At 36.2% G+C, this 22,451-nt stretch overlaps 1 protein-coding gene across 1 annotated transcript; it reads left to right on the top strand.

Moving 5' to 3' along the window:
* Window positions 1–201: 201 nt before the first annotated feature.
* Window positions 202–22,017, top strand: tbx21 (T-box transcription factor 21). The gene is given in 6 exon segments (NM_001170599.3): window positions 202–957; window positions 13,138–13,292; window positions 17,618–17,739; window positions 17,839–17,997; window positions 18,348–18,409; window positions 20,805–22,017. Coding segments are annotated over 6 exon segments (1,830 nt in total). The 5' UTR covers window positions 202–424; the 3' UTR covers window positions 21,604–22,017.
* The last annotated feature ends 434 nt before the right edge of the window (window positions 22,018–22,451 follow it).

A 22,451-nucleotide genomic window follows, 5' to 3' on the forward strand; every position in this document is an offset into this window, starting at 1 on the left:
ATTTGAAATTGACATTGCCTATAAATATAGGCCTATAGACTGTTAATTTCCATATGTTAAAACGAACCCCATGTAAAGAGGGGAAGGCCCGTCTCCGCGCATCAACTATCACGCCCAGTCTGCGTAAAGCCCACCTCCAGACCAATTACAATCCGAGATATGGATATATCATAGAGTCTTATCATGTGTTTGAAGTCCGATTCTTATTCCAAATACATAGCGGCAATGTCTTCAACATAATAACATGATTCAAATAGAACATTTCCCAAGCATTTTTAAAGTAGATCAGCATACACGGAGCGCTTCGCGGACAGGCTGCACAACTTGCAGTTGATAGAGTTTGTGCTGGAGTCTTATTTTAAATGTTTAGGCAAACGGACGGTAAACCTATGACACCTCTAGTGAGCTCGAACCGGTGCTGCAGATGGGCGGCATAGGCAGGAATTTCTATCTCAATATGTTGAATGGAACAGACGCGCAAAGTTTCGCCAAAGACGCAGAATTAAGCAGCCACCTGCACAGACACCGCGACTTATCGGACTTCAAAATGGGCATCCAAGACACGAGGTTTTACTACCAGGACTCGATTCCAAACGGCCAGGAAAGTCTGACGTTGCCGTTTCACGCTGAGCACCACCAAAGTGCCGGAGCACAGACGGGGAGGTTTTACGCACCGGCTCCGCTCGGCAGCTGTCACTTCACCAGCCGGAGCGGGACGGGACATACTTACGTTCCAGCCGGAGCCGATGCGTATTCTTCGGCCAACGGGAAAGACGTGTACCCGAGCAGCGCAGACGGCTACACGGCGTCTTTTCAGCACGGGTTCCCGCGAGCACCCATGTACTCTTTACCTGGTCTACAGGTGTCCGGGAAGACACAAGTGCTCCTCAACAACTACCCGCTGTGGGCAAAGTTTCACAAGTATCAAACAGAGATGATTATAACGAAACAAGGACGGTAAGAAGCATTATAGATTCTCACTCTCTCGTATATCAGGGAACCTGAACGTTTTTTTGTTTTCACGGCAAAGTTTCTGCGCGGTTAGAGTGAGAAACCGGTCAGCGAATACAAATGTCTGTTTATTTCTTTGACTTTCAAATGCCAGTTCTGTGCCAAGCAGGGCAGGTGGGCATAAAGTCGAGTGCTTGGCATTTGCGTCTTAAATTTAGAAACATAATAACTGAGAGATCGTTTGATCTGATCTTTTTTCTGCAGACCGCGACCTGGTTTCAGTTATTGTCAAAAGTAAACAAATATTAGCAATTTGGCGAATTCTGTCTCTATGCATTCACTTTAACACAAATGTGTTAAAAGTGAGATTACCCTGTTTTAATTTATTCTGACAGTACTTTACGCGAACTACTGATATTTTAGATAAGTTGATAATTACTGAAAATAGTAGTTAGGCTAGTAGTGAAAATAAGCTGAAAATAGTGAAAACAAAGTACTGAAAGAACATCACGGGCATGCTTTAGTAAACATATGTTTACAAAATAAATTATAAAAACTGAAAAAGTGAAAATATTATTAAACTACGGTCCCTAGAGACCCCAGAGAGGGAGGAAAGTGCTTGTGGGGACGTTTGACAGGTCACGGAGCATTAATATTTAAACATGTCCCCTGATGATTATAATCTACAGATGTGCAACACTTCTATCGCAGAACTGCTGTCAAGGCATACAAAAAGTCGCTGCATGATCAGAGCTTAATCGTTAATTAATCGACAGAACTTTATAATTGTTCCAAAGCAGGCCATCGTTAGTCCGTTTGGTAACAAAATTTAGCACGGAATTGGTCTTGTATATGTAAAAAAAATAAAAATAAAAAAATAAAACAATGAAAATTTAATTTAACCTATAAGCTGATCACACTTGTGAGACGATCCAAATTTTAGAAAAAACATTACTCTTTAAATAAACAAGTAATGACTGCATATGAATAAACTTCTAATGAAAAAAAGTTGACATTTAAAATTATTGACAAAATATTAAAAAACACTCATTCTGAAAACTTAATTTTTAACATAAAATGTGAAATTTATTCAGTGAAATAATACATATTTGTTTATATATAGTCTTTAATGCAAGTCTAACATTGAAATGAGGAGGCGACAAATTATTCCCTCATCCGCCAACTGAACTTCACATATTAATGCTGCACCAAACTATTAAATCCTGATTGCAATATCACTTAAAAAAATAAACATAACTCACTGGCTATATTTATTTTATTTTACACATACTTTTATGCATCACATACAACCCAAAAATCTAAAACATAAGCTACATTTATTTAAAACAAAAGTTTATTTATTCTTAGTAGTTCGAGTAGCTTTACTGCAGATATGGGTGCATCTGCGTGTACAGTATAAGTGTGAGTATGTTAAGTGTGTGAATGTACGCTACTGTAACCTGTAACCTACTGGAAGGTGTGATGAAGTCTTTTGCAAATGATCCTTTTAAATCTTCTCACAATGAACACATTCAAAACAAATGCAATGGAGCATACATGATCAAGTACAGTATAAACGAACACACCATAACATTTTGTGTGAGCAAAAATTATTCAAGCTATCATGCTCAATCAGCATAATTGTACTGTGAAGAATGCATGGCTTGTTTTGATTAATACTATGAGTCTGATGATTAATTTACTGAAATGTTATATTTCCTGTCTGCTGATCTAGTGCACTTGTCTAGAAGTTGCATCAGCTTGAGTCTCTCTTCAATTATTTTATGCAAACGGTTAATCATTTCTGGTGTGAGGATTATTTTCTGGGGTCTCAGTGAGTGTTAGAGCTCGAGTAATTCAGCCCAAAGACATGAAGTGGAAAAGTACGGAGGATGAGGTGGGGAGGGGGGGGTACATTTGGGGGTAAAGTTGGTTGAGCACCACTGAGACTCTGATGGCCATACACATCAGTGGAGGTGGCTTTGAAGTGCAGGAAATGAAGGAAGGCACTTTCTTCCTCTCTCTCTCTCTCTCTCCTCTGGTCTGGTACCTTGTGAGCGCACTGATGCACGTTTCCTCAGAAGTCGAGGTGCAGTCCGAGTCAGGCCTTTGAAATGCACCGTAAGGCCCACAGCCTGAGACGAGAGCAGAGGTCTTCGGCCCTTTTCAAGTCCAACTCTAAAACTGGCCCCTAACCTCACCCTTGCCACCAGGTTTCACAAACTTAAAGCGGCTCTAAACATAGATCGGTAAAGGTGAGCGTTGTCTTGCTTTAGTGCAACAAGGCAACAAGATTGCACCAGATGATACCAAGTAATAGCTTGCAAGATATTTCTGAAAAAATATGACCTCACAGAAAATAAGTAGGAGGAATATGAAACTGAAGATGTTGTCAGAGATCTATTCCACAGATTTTTAGATGGTGAAAAACACCAGAGAGAAAAAAAGAAAAGCAGAAAACGCATCTGCTTTATACAGTAGGACTAAAAGGAGGAATTTAGGGTTTTCTGAAACCTTGTTAAAGTCGATATACACTGTAAAGGAGTACATGACCAATGTTTTCATCCTTATTTTAATAAGTTAATCATGAAAATGTTTAAAGTTAATTGTTTTAGTCTGTTTGATTGAGAGGACTAGAAAGGTTAATTTGATTTAACTAAAATATATAGAGTAGTGAAACATATTCTGGGCATGGTTGCTTGTATAGGAGATGTGAATCAGTAAGTTTTTCGTACTCTGAGAAGTCACGAGTCTTTGCTTTGTGTGTAAATAAAGCTGGTTTTCTGCTTCAGTAGATTCACATGTCTTAGATTTTTAAAAGCTTAAAAAATTTCCACGCATTTGTTTAGGGTGGTGAAAAGCCTTTTTTTACACTTGCACACAGCGTTACTCTCTCAAAAATGTTTATTATTGGCATTCACGGTTCCACAAAGAGTTTTTAGATTGTTTAAATGTTCTGCAAACTAATTTTATTTATTTTTTTAAAGATTGAGGAAAGATTCTTCATGAGACTAAAAGTTCTTTGCATTATTAAAATTCTCAACAAAAGAAGAACAAAGTTATTTAAAAAATTTGTCACTGATATTGGTCATCAAAGATTAAAGGTTGTACTGTACGTTAATAATTTGTCTGGCCTTCATTTGTCCTACACTGAATTGCAGGCTTAGGTTCAATAATACAGCTAGAAATATTGGTTCCAAATATTATATGAATTTTATTTTATGAATTACTTACTGATTAGTTACAACTAAATCGCAACTAACGATTGAAAATAAAATTATTAGAGCATATATGAACTTTTATTAATGTTAGTTGATTATATTGTTCTTGTAAGCGTTAGCTCACAATGCATTAACTAACGTCAACAGATCCAACTAATTTTAATGTTGTCCTAGTAAACTCGAAAAATGCTGAATTGTTTGAACACAATTTATGTAAAATCTGGATAAATATTACCTTTTTTTGGTAAAGCTTTGTTAAAAATGTTTTTAAGTTTGGGTTTGATCATGTTTTACCTAAGTTTGGGTTGAAACAACTTAGAATGTTTTATTTTAAATGTTTAGATCATCAAGTAAACAATAAATAATTGCAATGTTACCAAAATATTTATTTTATTTAATTTTCATATTAAATGGAATCAGTTTTAGGAATGATACAAAAATCATTGAATTTAATTTATTTATATATTTTTACACTGAAAAAAAGTTGTACTTGTTGTTTGTTTGTACTTGTTTGTTTGATTATTTGTTTTTTAAAGTTGGATAAATGGAAAAATTATAAGAAAATATTTTACAATAATATAATCTTTATTAATATTCAAGTAAATGTTTCTTGCAGTTTTATTTTTTCAATTACTTGTTATATTTACAAGAAAAAAGTGTGTATTGCCATATCTCGTTGAATTCCTCCTCAACTGTAAGTCTCTTTGGACAAAAGCATTTACTAAATGACTAAATGAAAATTTTAGTGAAAACTGTTTCAAATAATTTAATAAACAACACAACATATTAAACTAAACCCAAACAAATCATCAGAACATCTCTTAAGACATTTTTCAATGACTGATCAATGATCTGATGCTGATTTTGTTTTTACTTAAACCACTAAGAGGTGTTCAAATAATTGACTATATTCAATTGAACACATTGGATTTCATGTTTTCATCATTTTGATGGTCTACTTGAGTTTAGTAGACTGTCTGCTTAATATCTGTTGATACTGCTCCTTCAATAGACATTTCACTGACTATTAGAAACTTTGCAAGTACATGTCAACTTACACAAACCCTTACCCTAAACCTTAACCCAACAGTCTACTGTTACTATCAGGCATGCAATGATTAGATGCAATGTAAATTAATTTCAACAAACGGACCATCAAAATAAAGTGTGACCATGATAAAGATCACTTGCATATAATTGTTGAATATATTTGAACAGTTTTGGTGGCACTTTAATAAATATCTAAAACAAAAGCAACAGTGCAAAATATCCATGTTTCATTAATTAACCAGTTTCAGTAAAACTTCTGAAAGTTCTGCAAAAACGCAATCTCTCCTCCTGCACCACTCAAGGTCTTCAGTCTGTAGCTTTTGAGCTCTCTCTCTCGCTTATTTTTTTCAACAATAACTTCCTGTTCAGCTGCTAGCATGGAGTATGCAGTCTTGCAGCAAGAAAAAAAACAGCCATATCTCAGACACGACAAACTTGTTGAACTCTCTCCGCTTTACAGAACAGATCGATTATTGTATACATGAATCCAGCCGAATGCCATCAAGCATCTCAACAAAAACAGATGAGCAATGACTGCAGCACATCAGTAAAACACCAAGATCAAAGGCAGTCAATGTGTGGTTGTCGACTCCTCCATTTCCAGTTGTTTTTTTTTTCATCGAACCCTGGTCTACAGTTATGACAATTCTCCAACATCAGCATATATACTGTGGTTTCTGAAGGCAACCACACTTACACGATCACTTAATAACCATGTAAACACACTGTGCTTCCAGTACAGTACGTCAATTCGCTTGTGTCATCTTTGATATTTTAACTTCACATCGGAACAAGTGAGGAGGGGAAACAAAACAGCTATAGCACCTGCAAGACTGGCATGTCTTCAGATGAGGATGACATAAACTGGACCTGAATTCCTGTCTTGGTGAATCAGTGCAAAAAATCCCCTCGCCGGTCCATATCCAGAGAGATTTCTTTCCTTTTGAATGTCCCTTTCTGTCTTTTTCGATCACACCTAGCGCTGAAGGGGAAACACACAGACATACGCATGGAAAACTGTTCCTTTCCTAAAGTCCTAGACAGCAGAGGAGGCGTTTTTGTTTGGCAACCGCCTACCGTCACGATCACCGCTCCATCACTGACTCAAGGAGTGGCAGAGAAGTTTCCAAAGGGTAACCTCTTAACTTTGTTTTATACCTAAACCTCCCACTCATGCAAAACACTCCTCTCTGTGGCGAACCCTCTGGTTTCCCCCAGTCCAGGTACTGATTTCTTATAAACGTCTCATTTTAAATAAGCATGACAATTTTTGAGGCTCAGTCAGATGAGGAAAGTGTACCGCCACAGAGCATACAGTTATAACTCAGAGCGTGGAGGCAGCGCATGAGCGTTGAATGATACAGAGAAGTTTCTGGTTTCTGTTTTCACTTATATTGACAACTGATGTGGAAGAAGAAACGCTTCACCTGCTCCGTCTCTTCACCACCACAAGGCCCCGCAATGCCAGGGCTGCATCTGAGAATGATGATTGATTACAGCTGCCTGTGGGTGGGCGGATGAGCTGTCCGAAACGCTAGTAAGCGTCCTCTGATCCTCGACAGGCGTCCTTTACCCTACTCGAAACGAGGAACGGTGAAACTGTGTAAAGGGAGAGTTCACTCAAAAATGAAAACGTTCACTCACTCTTTATTTACTCTCCCTCAAGTGGTTTTAAACTGTGATGAGTTTCTTTATTCTGTTGAATGCAAAAGAAGGTATTTTGAAGAAAGCTGAAGTAGGAAAAGTAGGAAAAACTAATGCTATGGAAGTCAATGGTTACAGGTTTCCAGCTTTCTTCAGAATGTTTTTTATCCAACAGTATAAAAAAGTTCACGAAACAAGTGAAGAGTGAGTAAATGATGACAGAGATTTATTTTGGGGTGAACTATCCCTTTAATTCACTCTTTCAATATAATGAAACTCTTAAATACTACACTGAAAAAAATGTCTGCAAAATTGTTGTAAACATTTATTTGAACAAAACAATTAAATTTAGTAATGTTCAGCTTAACTTGTTTGTTTAAATTTGGCCCAAATAAATTGTTTACAACCACTTAACTTAAATAAAATGTAGTAAATCCAAGAAGTTATCTTTCAATATTTTTTTTCAGTGTAACATATTTAGTATATTTATGTATTTGGTAGAACATGTGCGTTTGGATAAAATATAAGTAACTTCGAGTGTTCAAATAAAAAAATTAAAAAATCCCAAAAAGTGATGACGACAACAACAGTTAAAAGTACAAACAAAAGGAATTTCTGATTAGTTTAAAATTGAGGGGGAGGGAGGGGGAAGATATTTAGCAGAATGTGCATGCTGCATTGTTGTGTAAAACAAAAGTATTAAATCGGTAAAATTAGTAAAGAAGGCCCCTGGTTCGAGCCTCAGCTGGGTCTGTTGGCATTTCTGTATGGAGTTTTCATGTTCTTCGCTTGTTTGTGTGGGTTTCCTCCGGGTGCTCCGGTTTCCCTAAAAGTCCAAACACATGCGGTACGGGTAAATTGAATAAGCTAAATTGTCCGTAGTGTATGAGTGTGTATTGGTGTTTCCCAGTGATGGGTTGCAGCTGGAAGGGCATCCGCTTTTTAAAACATATGCTGGAAAAGTTGGCAATTCATTGTGCTGTGGAGACTGCAGATTAATAAAGGGACTAAGCCAAAAAGAACATTAATAAATAAATAAATAAAATGATGGTAAATAAAAAGTCAAAATGCTTAACAGTACAGACAACTTAAGTTTCTTGATCTCTTTCCACATAGAGAATTAAATTTCCTGAAAAAAAAATTAAATAAGATTTTTAGTTGAATGAGCAAGCTGCACATTTGCATAAAACTAAACTAGACAGTGATCAAGATTTGTGGAACTTCAAAAATTATTATTTTTTTTAAAATACATAACAACTTTCTTTATCTTGTTCTACTGACTAAAGTGAGTGTAACTTCTTAGAAACACTAAATAGATACTGAGATCATTTAGTTATGTGTACAAGCTGTGCTTAACAAAAATAGACTTTTGACTATGAGCTGTCAAAAAAAACTTTTTTTCACCCACTCAATTATGAATCACATAATCAGGAATTTATTAGAAAGTGCAAGCTGCTCTTTTGCTTAAGACAAAAGTAGATTTTAAAATGAGTGTCAAAAGTCAATTTATTCATTCATTCATTCATTCATTTTTTTCAGCATCATATTTCTAGTCCCTTTATGAATCTGGGGTTGCCACATTGAAATGAACTGCCAACTTATCCAGCATATGCAACGCAACGCATGCCCCTCCAACCGCAACCTATCACTGAGAAACATCCATACACACTCATTCACACACATACACTATGGGCGACAATTTAGCTTGCTCAATTTACCTATACTACATGTCTTTGGACTCGTAGAGTTACCAGAGCACCCGGAGGAAACCCACACGAACACGGGGAGAACATGCAAACTCCACACAGAAATGCCAATTGACCCAGTCGAGGCTCGAACCAGCAACCTTCTTGCTGTGAGACGATCGTGCTACCCACTGCGTCACCGTGACGCTCATCAGAAGTCCAAGAATTTAAAAAAAGGAAAAGGAAAATCTCCTTTCCACCAGCCAAAGCAAAAGTAACTTTTGAGCAAACTGTATTTGCATAAACCTTTAAGCAGACATGGCTATGAGCTGTCATAATTCCAAAATGATTAAAAATAAGTTTCACTTTCAACTCTACTTCTAAACCAACACTAAAACGTTTAGTAAAATCTTTCTTTGTCTCAATAATAAAGTGTTTGAGGTCACTTTGAAAGCTTTAATTAATGTATGCTGTATATATGTAGCAAATTTACTCATTCATTCATTCTTTTTCTGGCTTAGTCCCTTTATTCATTAGGGGTCGCCACAGTGAAATGAACCACCAACTTATTCAGCATGTTTTACACAGGGGATACCTTTCCAGCTGCAACCCAGTACTGGGAAACATCCATACACACTCATTCACACACTGTGGCGAATTTAGTATTCAATTCAACTGCACACATGTCTTTGGACTGTGGGGGAAATCGAAGCACCTGGAGGAAACCCACGCAAATACGAGAACAGGCAAACTCCACACAGAAATGCCAACTGGCCCAGTAAGGACCCGAAACAGCGACCTTTTTACTGTGAGGTGACAGTGCTAACCACTGAGCCTTCTTATGCCTCTATAGTTTCAAAAACAAACAATTCTACATCCATGTATAAAGCCAAATTGTTTATTTCTATAAACAGCAGAACTAATTCCAATAAGCTGACCCACGTATGCTCTTCGCAATGGGAAAAAGGTGTACAGTTTCACTCAGCAAGCTCAAAGGCAAAGGAGACAGAAGAGAGAGAGATTTTTATAAACATACTCATAACCTAAATCCATTCCGAGCCGTATACAAATGAACTGGCGCGGATCCAACTCATGGAAACAGACATGGATACGAGCAGACAACTGCATTTGACTGTCACCTGACAAAAGCATCCGGCTGCGGGGAAACACAGATGAGCAACAGCCCGCAACTGTTCAGTCTACTGAATGAGAAGCAGCCGTGTGTCATAGACGTCATCTCTAGAGTGTATTAGTGATACTGAAAGCGTCATAGTATTGGGTGAGCTTGAATTAAAGTCAGTATGGATCAATGTCAAGCGTTGTTATCATTACAAGTGGTGAAATGGCAAAAAGAAAAATGAATGGAGAAGGTTAAAGAGATTCAACCCCCCCAAAAAAGTTTTGCTTTTAAATTTACTCAAATTTTCAGATTTATAGCACAAACTGTGGTGGCTGATAATTCATACAATGTAAATCAATTGGCCACTGCCACTTTGAGAATCAAAAAAAAAACAAAAAACATTCAGGCAGGATAAAGTTATTAACTGTGGCTCCTGAGGTCTTAAGAAGTGAAATGATTGATCTGTGGAGGAAACTAACTTTATTTACTAAATTAATTGAATTTTATATGCTATAATTAATGTAAATGAACAAATGCAGGGTTCCACACAATAGATTTGTGTTGGGACCAGATGAATGTATTAAGTTTATATATTAGATTTTCCAAGTTTAAATGTATTGAAGTTAAAAAAATCAAATTGTCTCGAATTGTTGTTTCAGCTCATTTTAAATAAGTAGTTTCAACAAACAGTCAACGTTTATTTACTTATTTATTTTGAGTGTAAGACAGTCAGAAGCCATGGGTTCTGTTTGTTTTCTCTCAACAGTGTCATAATAAGCTTTATTTCAAGCTACCTATTTTTATGCACATACTGACATGGGATGTATGGTATCATTTATAATTTTGCACGCAAATTGAATTCACAACTTGTAGCAGTTGTCTACATTGACAGGTTATGAATCAGCAAGGACCACAGTTTCAGCTAAAAATCCACTTTACTGTTCAACTTAAAGGAACACTATTTTTATTTTTATTATTATTTAATTTTGCAACTCTAATAGCGTTAAACTGTTGAGTTGTATCAGTTTTGATTCAATTCAGCTGATCTCTGGGTCTGGCGGGAGCACTTTTAGCTTAGCTTAGCATAGATCATTGAATCAGCAATTTTTTTTAAATCACGTAGCACAGTAGTGTTTACACAAGCTATATTTACCGATCGCGGATCAATAAGTGACGGCACAACATTCACAGAGCTGTGAGGCTGGTGTCTAGCTGATGAAAGTAAATCCATATGATGGCGAGAATGACTTTTTCTTCTTCTATCTTTTGTATGATGGTCGACAACAAACTTTTTGTTGCGTTACTGCCACCTCTTGCTCTGGTCTCAGGTTAACGCTAGAAACTAGCTTGAATGAAAGATGATTGATGGAGAGGAGTTATATATATACAGTTTACTGTAGTAAAGGCTAAAGTATACTATGGTAATTACTATTAGTTCATGATAGTTACTAATGATACTACTTTATGTATTGCAATTCATTAATGAAAAGTTGTAAATATGTATACAATATAATGCTTATTCCTATATACTTTAATTTGTTTCTGTTTGGTACAGCATATAATTTTCAGTAAATAATTGAACTAAACAATTCTGCCTCATGTTTCATTGACAGTTGTATTTATCACTAAGATATGATTCACTTGGGTTTAAGTTGCTTTGATTAAAAAATGAAATTTGCAAAATTAGCTTAGATGTATTTTTTTTTTTATTGCAATAAAAAATGGCTTAGATGTAGCTAAGCTACTTTTGCCAAGTAGCTTTTAGCTTTCTACATTCCCCAGAGGGAAGCTTTTAGTGTAGCTAAACTTAAAATGTATTTGTGTTGTTAATAGCTTAGCTCACTACATTTTTCAAGTAGCTTGCCCAACATTCCCATTAGCATATCTTTCAAAAATGGCCAAAGAGTGTTGAAAACTTTTCTATTTAAAGCTTGACACTTATGCTCACCAAAGGCTGCCATTTTAAGGTAAAAAATACACTGTAATACATTTCCAGAGTTTCACAACTTACTGTAACTTTTTACAGTAAATTACATTAGTGTCACTTTACAGGATTTAACTTAAATTTTACGTATTCTGAATTTTATGGTGAAATTATGGCTAGCATCATGATTACAGCAAATGAATGTAAATCGGCTATATTTGTGCACGTTAGTTAGAGGAATTCAAACACTATTCATATTTTATTCAACATAGAAATTAATACACATTAACTTTTATACTAGTACAGGAAATTTTTTATATATTTAAAAATATTTTACAGAAAATATTGTTATTATGAAGTACTTCATAGTAATTTACTGTGAATATACATACAGTCATTTACTGTGAAAGTAATGCCATTATCAGCCAGTCATTTACTGTAAATGTAAGGTCAAATGTTTTACAGTGTATGTATTAAAAAAGCAATGTAGTGAAACATTATGATAGTTTAACAGTCTCTAAAAAAGTATTTACTGTAGCTCAATCTGTTTCAAAGTTACTCTGGGAATATATTATGTTGCTTTTCCTTCACCACATGTATGTTCCAAGTGGTTCCCTAGTATATTATAAAAGTGCAAAACACAATAATTCAAGAAGTCTATACTATTCTATTAATGGTGTAATGATCAAGGAACTTTTTTGCAGTACAATGGCTGCAGCAGGCGCAATGATATTACATCGAATCTGAAACTTCCATTGATATAACCAAATGAGATAAAGAAACAAGGAAGATAAAAGATAAATAAAAACCCTAACCCTAACCCACATCTGATAAATAAGCATATATTCATTTTGATGTTTATACCTTTAAATACTGGGATGTTTTGGAGGAAGTGTGTATCCAAGTCACATTTTTTTGGAAACTTCACCCTAACCTCTGTCATGGGACACAGTGACCTCCCGGTTACCTCCTCTCCATCACTGCACCGTGATCAAAATCTGTCTAGCAAGGAAAACTGCAGCAATCAAGCAGATGCATCTCCTAACATGTTTTATTAATATTCATATTAAAGATTCACATACAGCCTGCTCCCAGTTGCCGTCTGCGGTGCACACGTAACTAATGCTTGCACATCTGCGAAAGAAAAAAAAACAGCTTACAGATGTCTAATATTTCAAGACAATATTATTATTTTTTTATTTTACTGCATTTTTGTTGTATTTTATGGATTTACTCATAGCGTCTATAACAATATCTGTTTATTGATATTAGAAATAGTGTGTATATTTATTATATTTTAATAATTTCTTAGTAACAGAGCAGGTGCAAATGACAAAATATATATTTTAAAATGTCAACAGTAAAAAAAATAAATAAATTTGTAGTGATTGATTTTGAACAAACATTAACAATATATGTTTAATAAAACTAAAATTATCAACCAAAATAGTAATATCATTGCACTTCTAATAACTAATAATCATTATTATTATTATACATTTTTGCTTTCCTCATTGTACATTCTGATCTTTTTGTCAACAGGAGGATGTTTCCTTTCCTCAGCTTTAACATCACCTCTCTGGATCCCTCGGCTCATTATAACATATACGTGGATGTGGTTCTGGCCGACCAGCATCACTGGAGGTACCAGGGAGGAAAATGGGTCCAATGCGGCAAAGCGGAAGGCAACATGCCAGGTGACCACTATCTGCATTTATATTCTCTGTGTTTTGGTTTCAGAGTATAACTGTTTTTGTGAGCAGAGCAAACAACATCTTAAGTCTTTTGAAGCTAAAATTTGCATGACACATTCTGATACCACTGTATGCCACAATCAGAGGAACTTGTGCATGTTGGCCACCACAACTCCTCTGCACTGCTTCTCAGTGCATCAGGCACTGAGCTCTTAAAAGGTGCCCTAAAGAAAATATGGGTATACCTATAATCCAATAACAAGAGTTCTGTAAATGGAAATGGCCATCATTGTTTTCTCATTCTCGTGTAAATTTTGCAAAACCACTGTGAAAATTGTATGTTTTGTTAATTTTTATGTTTATAGTGAAATATACTAGATATGTTTGTAATTTGAGGTAACACACATGTAGAGTTTTTTGCTTAATGCAAGTTTAAGCATTCTGCAAACATTACAAAGTACTGGCTGTGGAGAAAGAAGATGCAGGTATTTAAATTGCCCGCCTGCTCCAGGGAAATATAATTAAATTTACCAGGTATGTCAACGCAATCTCATGGCAATTTGTAACTTTTTGATTTTGTGGCTAATTCATATGAATTCGTACAATCTAATTCATACAATTTAATACGATTTGCTCATTACCCAATGACGATTAGGGTTAGGGGTGGGGTTGGGTCCCACAACTCCTTTTTAAAATCGTACATTTTCATAGGACTGAACTCGTACCAATTAGCCACTAAACTGACAAAACGTAAAATACTTGCGTTTTCTCGTGAGATCAGGCTGGATATGTTTGTAATTTAAGGTAATACACATGTAAAGTTTTGTGTTTAATGCATGTTTAGACATTGAGTCTTATCACTCAGCTCTTTCTGTGATTTCTCTGGAGTGAAATTATTTAGTATACTTTAATAAATCCTGGCTGTGTTTACATTTACATTATAGCTCCTAAATACAACTTAAACACATCTCGGTCTCTTTTGTCGAGACTAATTTTAGGTTACTCTGTCTAATGGGTTTTTATTATAGCTCAATCACTCCATGATAAAATAAACCTCTGCACCAAGGTAAGAAGACCTGACAGGGTATCTACTCTACTGTTAACTAAAATATATATTTTTGACAAATGAAGTATGATCATTTTGCATGTTTATTTTAAGAATAAATCATGATGTGTATGACTGTGTGAGAGAGCAGAGCTCATATTCATGACCATTCCAAATATGGTCAATAATGACCTTTTGATTCTAGGGGCATTGGTTTATGGGGTTATAAATGAGCAAATAAATTGTTTCTGGAAATTTTTTTAACTTAACTAAGCCACATACCTAGTATGTCGATATCAGAGAATAATTTAACTTGTTGATTCAATGCAGTATATGGCATCTGACTCAAGTTCAATTTAAAAAGTTCAGACAATTAGTAAATACTTATGCCTTGTCTAGTGTAGTCTTTCATCACCTGAACTCAAAACATGATTATTAAGTAATTATAAAACATAAAAAAAATATGCTAATAAAAATATAGAATAAACATATAAGCAAAAGTAAACACTAGCATTAAAAATGTGGAGGTTGGTAAGATATTTTTAAATGAATTGATTTTTATTGATACAACAATGATACATCAAATTAGTCAAAAGTTACAGCTGAGCATTTATGGAAAAAAAAAATCACTAAAAATAATACGAAGCAAATATATAAGACAATTTTTAATGTTTTTTTTAAGGCCCATTTGACATTTTAAGAAAAAAAAATTGCCTTTAAAAAAAATTACTATTTTGGTTATTGTTCTGCAACAAATGCTGCAGGTCCATTGATAGCAAGTTTAGCAACAGAAAAAAATGCTCAGCTCTGGGAAAAAACACTTTGGTAGGCATGGACCCTTAATATGTTAACTGAAATATGTTGGAACGTACACTGTAAACAAACAAAACAAAAACAATTTCACAGTAAAATGCTGGAACATGTTATGCTTCATGAATTGAACTTACAATAACAGATCATGTTATTATTATAACCTACAGAGTTCTTAAATGTGTTTTGCACTTTTATTATATTCTGGCAACCACTTGAAACACACACGTGGTGAAGAGCAAACCACATAATACATTTCCCAACTAACTTTCCCACAGATTGAGCTATAGTAAATAGGCTTACACAGATTTATGCTTTAAATCTTAAAATGGCAGCCTTGATAAGCATTTAAAAAATTCTTATTGGTTTCATTTGAAAAAATAAATAAGTAGTTCTTTTAAAACTAACTATACTCAAAACTTACCAACATGTCTTTATTGATGCTGTAAATTTTAATTTGATGAGAATGGAGCAGTGTGATGCTTTAAAAAAAAATTTAAATAACGATGAACAAGTATTAGAACAAGCATTAAAGATTGTTCCCATGTGTTTTATGGTGGTAAATAATGCGTTTTTTTTACGAAATGTGGTCTATCATTTAATAATCTTTACCTTGACCATATTTACACTGTCTGACAAAAGTCATCAAACCCAGTTCTAAGACCAAGAATAACTTGACTTCTAGTTGATCATTTGGAAAAGCGGCAGAAGGTAGATCTTTCAGATGAATCATCTGTTGAACTGCATCCCAATAATCACAAATACAGCAGAAGCCCTATTAGAACCAGCATGGACCCAAGATTCTCACAGAATCACAATACCTCCAAGCTCATGGGAGTCATAAAAAATAATTATTATTTTTTCCATGCACTGCACCGTGACTTTATACTCTATACTGTAGATTATTTCTGTTAAGTGACAAGGCTTTTTTTTTTAGCAAAGTCAGACCTTACTGTCCTAATTAAATAGTTAAAAATCAAGGTATGATCATATTTTATGTTGGTAAAATAAGTGTATTCTAGAGGCCTTAGCCTTTCATATAAGCCCCTTCTGATAATAAATGATCAGTTATTATAAAACTTGGATAGGCAAAGAGACTTTTGTTAGTGTACATGATTCTCACACAGAAAATGCAAAAAATCTAATGCAAAAAATTACATAGAAATCTGACAAAATACAACCCATGCAATGTATTCTTTGAGGTACAGTAAATGCATATGATTACTGTGCTAATTTGACAAATGTATTTTGGTTGATGGTTTGGTGATATTTAACTTCAAGGAACAAAGACATTTTTGGGGGATTTTACTACTTTGTTCAATTTCATCAATCTTGAAATGTTAAAACTTTTCTGTGCAAGTCAGAGTGTACTGCAGCCCTAACAGGACTTCATTAACTTCATTAACTTTGTCGCGCACAAAGACAAATAGTCAAGGTCAGGATTTTAATTTTAAAATATTCAATTTGGGGTTTTTCTTTTATAAAACTCTTTTATAATGTATATCCCTTCAACAATTGTAAATATGAAACATGACACATGAAAAAGGGACTTTCTTCATTAAAGAAATTTTAATTTAAAGATTTTTAGCTGCAACCAAGTTGCTTGATGATATGAAAAATTCAAGTCAGTGGTTTCTTACTTTAGGAGTAAAATGAAACAAACATGCAAAAAGAATTAAAGAACTTTAAATGCACAAAGTGGAGGAATAAAAAAAGGCCCAACGCCAACACAAACATTTAACTGAATTTTCACAGGCAGACAGAAAGGAAGTATGCGTGAGAGAAAGAGAGATCATGTGCTCAAGTAAATGACACTGGCATATCTAAAAGCTCATAGTAACATGTTTGCTACATCTTCGCAATTATTTTTGAGCATATATTTACAAGTTAAAGCACATCTAATAAATGTTAATAAAAAATAGATTAAACAGTAGAATAAACATCAATAAAAATATACACTAACATTTAAAATTTGAAGGTTGGTAAGATATTTTTTAATGAATTGATCTTTATTCAGGAATGATGCATTAAATTGATCAAAAGGGAAAGTTGCTATGTCCACAATTTTTCAAAATATATATTGTAAATAAAACAAAATAAGATATATAAACAAAATAAAATGGTTACTTTTAACTCTCCATTTATAAAAAGAATACTAAGTATAACACTAAAGTAAATATATAAAATGATTTCAAGGATTATTTGACATCTATTAGTCCTCAAGAACACACAGATGAATGAAGGCAACTGTTACCGAGTTACTACTACTAATGTTTGAGGGAAGAGCAATTATTTTGAAACGTGATCAAACTGATTGGAACTACGCATGCATTAAATGATTTTATTGCACACCATCCAGCTAATCAGAATCAAGAATTTCAACAGAACGTGGAATAAAGACATATATATTTCAACTGCATTTAGTACATACATATTAATGCAATTGTTTTTTTTTTTTTTTTTTTTTTTGCAGGAAACCGAATGTATATGCACCCAGACTCTCCCAACACTGGCACTCACTGGATGAGACAGGAAGTTTCCTTTGGCAAACTGAAGCTTACAAATAACAAAGGCAGCTCCAACAACGTAGCACAGGTAAAATGATAATGAACTACAGTATAATACAGTCAAACACAGAAAACCCTCAGTAACCCTATGTACCAATTAATGATAATTACATTGGTTGGAATACAGATGATCGTGTTGCAGTCGCTCCATAAATACCAACCACGTCTTCACATCGTGGAGGTGAAGGAGGATGGAACAGAGGATCCTTTCCTGACCTCTAAAACGCAGACGTTTGTCTTCCCTGAGACTCAATTCATTGCCGTCACGGCCTACCAGAATGCAGACGTAAGACACAGCATTTACATGCATCATACTGTGGGTTATTTTCTCATTAATAAAAGTGCAACTGCCACATAACGGCACTGCTTACTGCAAACAAAGAGAGAGATGTCATCAGTGTGGGATGATCTAGAAAAGTGAGAGTTGTGTTATGTGTGTGCTTCGAGACGTGATGTTGTTTGTGTGCTGGAGATGTTAACTGACTGTAGGAAGGAGTTGGAGTGTAGTTCATGAATTATTTTATAATGACAGTGATCTATCAGTCTCCCTGTGCCCAATTGGCCTTTCTCTAACCCCCTTCTCTCTCCCTCTCTCTCTCTGCCCTTTCTCCAACCCCTTCCTCTGCCATTTCACAGATCACTCAGCTGAAAATAGATCATAACCCTTTTGCTAAAGGTTTCCGGGACAATTATGACACGTAAGTAAGCCTGGAGTAAATGAAATGCAGAAAATGGGTCTCTGTGGGCCACTGCTTCTGATTTAAAACTGTTCATCTGTCAATATTTCTATCTATCTGTCTGTTTGTTTCTTCATCAGACTATTTGTCGATAATCCATCTGTTATCTGTCTGTCAGTTTATTCACCCATCCATCTATATGTCAATCTATCCATCCATCTGTATGCATATTTGTGTCCATCCGACCTTCTATATCTGCCCATCTGTCTTTTTTAGCATTGATCAATCTCTCCTTCAATCAGTCTATCCCTCCATTTCTTAGTCCTTTCATCCATCCATAAATCTATCCAGTTGTACATGTGACTGTCAAGTCTATCTATCCATCTCACATTGTAACCTTCCATTTGTCAATCAATCAATCAATCCATCAATCAAATCAATCAATTAATCAATCAGTCAGTCTGTCTGTCTGTCTGTCTGTCTGTCTGTCTGTCTGTCTGTCTATCTATCTATCTATCTATCTATCTATCACAGTTTATTCACCCATTCATCCATCCATCTTTATGCATATTTGTGTCCATCCAACCATCTATGTCAGTATCCATCCCATCCATCTCACATTGTATCCTTCTATAGGTCAATCCATCGTCTATCTATCCATCTATCCACCCATCTATCTATCTATCTATCTATCTATCTATCTATCTATCTATCTATCTATCTATCTATCTATCTATCTATCTATCTATCTATCTATCTATCTAAGTTTATTCACCCATCCAGCCATCCATCTTTATGCATATTTGTGTCCATCCAACCATCTATGTCTGTATCCATCCCATCCATCCCACGTTGTATCCCTCTATCGGTCAATCCATCATCAATCTATCCATCCATCCATCCGTCAGGTTACTCACCCATTCATCCATGTCAATCTATCCATCCATGCATCTGTATGCATATTTGTGTCCATCTAACCTTCTATATCTGTACATGTCTTTTTATGCACTGATCCACCACTCCAATCAGTCTATGCCTCCATTTCTTAGCCTACCCCTTCCATCTAAGTCTATCCCTAGATCCATCAGTCCATCCATTCATCCATAAATCTATTCAGCTGTCTATCCATCAGTCAAGTCTATCCATCCATCCAGCCATCAGTCTATCCCATCCATCTCATTATATGCTTCCATCAGTCAATCAGTCTATCCATCCATCTGTCTATCCATCCAACCATCTATCTATCTACCTATTGATCAGTCCATCTATCCATCAGTTTATTCACTTATTCACCCATCTGTCAATCTATCCATCCTTCTGTATGCATATTTGTGTTCATCAAACCTTCTATATCTGTATTTTCATGCATTAATCCATCTCTCCATCAATCACTCTATCCATCTATTTCTTAGTTTATCCCTTCCATCTAAGTTGCTACATCCATCAGTCTATCCATCCATCCATAAACATATCCAGCTGTCCATCCATCAAGTCTATCCATTCATCCATCTATCAGTCTTTCTCATCCATCTCTCAATGTAACCTTCCATCGGTCAATCCATCATCCATTTGTACATCCATCTATTAGATCTATCTGTCTGTCTGCCTATCCATCCATCAGTCCATCTATCAATCTATATGACAGTCTATCCATCCATCTGTGTGTATATTAGTGTTCATCCAAACTGCTGTCTGTACATCGTTCTTTATGCATTGACCCAGCTCTCCATTAATCAGTCTATCCCTACATCTATCAGTCTATGCATCCTTCCATAAATCTATCCAGCTGTCCATCTATCCATCCAACCATGTATCTATCAGTCTATCACATCCATCTCTCATTGTATCCTTCCTTCGGTCAATCCATCATCAATGCTATCTATCTATCTATCTATCTCTCAATCCATCTATGCATCAATCTACTGTATATTGCAGACCGTGACAGTCACTTTGGAACATTTCTCAAATCAATAATGTTTAAACCAGTGCATTTGAAGTGGATTTCTTAAAACATTTAGCACATACAGCACCACACAATGAATTGAGTCTGAAACCTTCTCAAAATTCTTAGTATAGTGCTTAACAGGTAATATGTCAATATCAGTGACATCAGAAAGGGGATTGGGTTTCATTATTCACAAAGAGACAAGATCATTTCGAGCTTAAAGTTTTGAAATAATCTGAGAAATGTAGCAAAGCTAAACTGTTGCGATGTCCGCCTCAATGTGAACAGCTACATACATTTTCAAGTTAATAGTTGTACGAATACGAGTTTCAAAGCATTCAATTCAATTTCCTTGCATTCAGATTTTAAATTCTGTTTCTTTCCTTCTTGCTTCAAATTCCATTAAAGTTCAGTAACATCAACATTTCATAGACGGTTTTAAAATTAACCTTTAACTCTTTCCTCTTCTAGGCTGTACGCACCTCCTGACCCGGACCGCCTCACACCTTCCCCAACCGAGAGCCAGCAGCTTCTTTCAGGCAGCTGTTACCCTCACCAACCATACCTCTCTGATCAATACATGAGCCCCCTTCCTCAAAGTCGCTTCTACAGCCGAGAGCCAGTCAGCATGACCCAACCTTGCCCCAAAGACCCCACTTCAAGTCCTCACAGCCGCTGGTACCTGTCCAGCCAACAAGCGGTGCCACCAAACCGCCTTGACTTCAGCGCTTACGAGACCGAATACACTTCCAACAGCCTCTACAAGCCCTTCCCACTTCAGTCATCCCCTCATCACCCTTTGAGCTACTACTCCGAGAATCCCTTCACCTCCGGGGCGGTTTCCAGTGCAAATCCAGGAGCATGGACAGCCTCAGGACGGCCCTCGCCCCAATACCTCAACCACCCACACCACAGCAAACCCACATCCAGTCTCAGCTGGTTCCGAGCAGTCCCATCCCCCGCTGCATCTTCCTCTCCCACAGCCACAAACTCACGCTTTCACGCCTCGCCGTCGCTCCTAGAGCCACAACGTCAGCCACTTCTCCAGGACAAGTCCAAAGAGTCCACGGAGGACACCTGGATTGAAGCGCCCTCGGTTAAATCGGTGGACTCTGCCGACTCTGGTTTGTTTGAGGGAGGTGAGAGCAAGAAGAGGCGTGTGTCACCTTACACGTCCAGCACAGAAAATTCCCCACCCAACCGCAGTGCTGAAACTTGCGAAAAGGACAATTGCAGTGACGCGGGCTACTATGGCTTCTACACCCACTGAGTCTGCGCTCCTGCTCGTCTTCCACCCACCGTCTGTCTACACGACCCGAGACCCAGGGATCAAGCTCTCTGTGATAGTAGCCACAGCGTCAGGCGGCCCCTCTCTGTGTTTTGTGTTCCCCGTGTTAGATGTTTGGGGGTCATGTGGAGGTGTTCTGAAGGTCACGGTCACACAAAAGATGAAGACGATGTGACTGCAATGAGACACTGGCCTGGAGACACGCAGACAGACAGACCTGTGTGACTTTAGCAGATGAAGACTTCACAGCACACCTGCTGACACTCCCCCAAAGGAACTGTCTCTGTCCTCCTCATCAGCCACAGACATAAAAAAAAAACACCCACCCGCCACTAACATGCTCCAACAAACAATCACCTGTATTTGCCACATTCTTAGTGCTCCTTAAAAAAAAAAGTGAAGGGGAAGTTCAACCGGTCTTCATTTACTCATTTAAAATAAAAGGCTTCAAGTTGCCAGGATATACAATTAATGCAGTTTCTAAAACTGATGAGAAACAGACTTGAAATCTAAAGCACATCTGCTAATCACCAATTGAGTATTAAGTGTACATCAGTTCAATCGGTTTCTCATGCAAAGCTATTAAATAGCTTCAAAAATACGGCCCATAAGTCTGACTTACACAACATGTGATGCCGTAGATCTGCAAACATTCAAATCAATCAACCATAGTTATAGTAGCTCAAAACACTTCTTTCTGTAATAGCTTTTTCCTTGATACAATACTTATTGCATAAGACAAACTCATTTGAAACGCATAACAATTTAGCACTGTTCACATGTAATACATCTGAATGTGAGCCTACATTAGAGCACACCATTTGTGTGTC

Source organism: Danio rerio, chromosome 12 (genome assembly GCF_052040795.2).
Source record: "Danio rerio strain M-AB ecotype USA chromosome 12, GRCz13ab, whole genome shotgun sequence".
Lineage (NCBI taxonomy): Eukaryota > Metazoa > Chordata > Actinopteri > Cypriniformes > Danionidae > Danio > Danio rerio.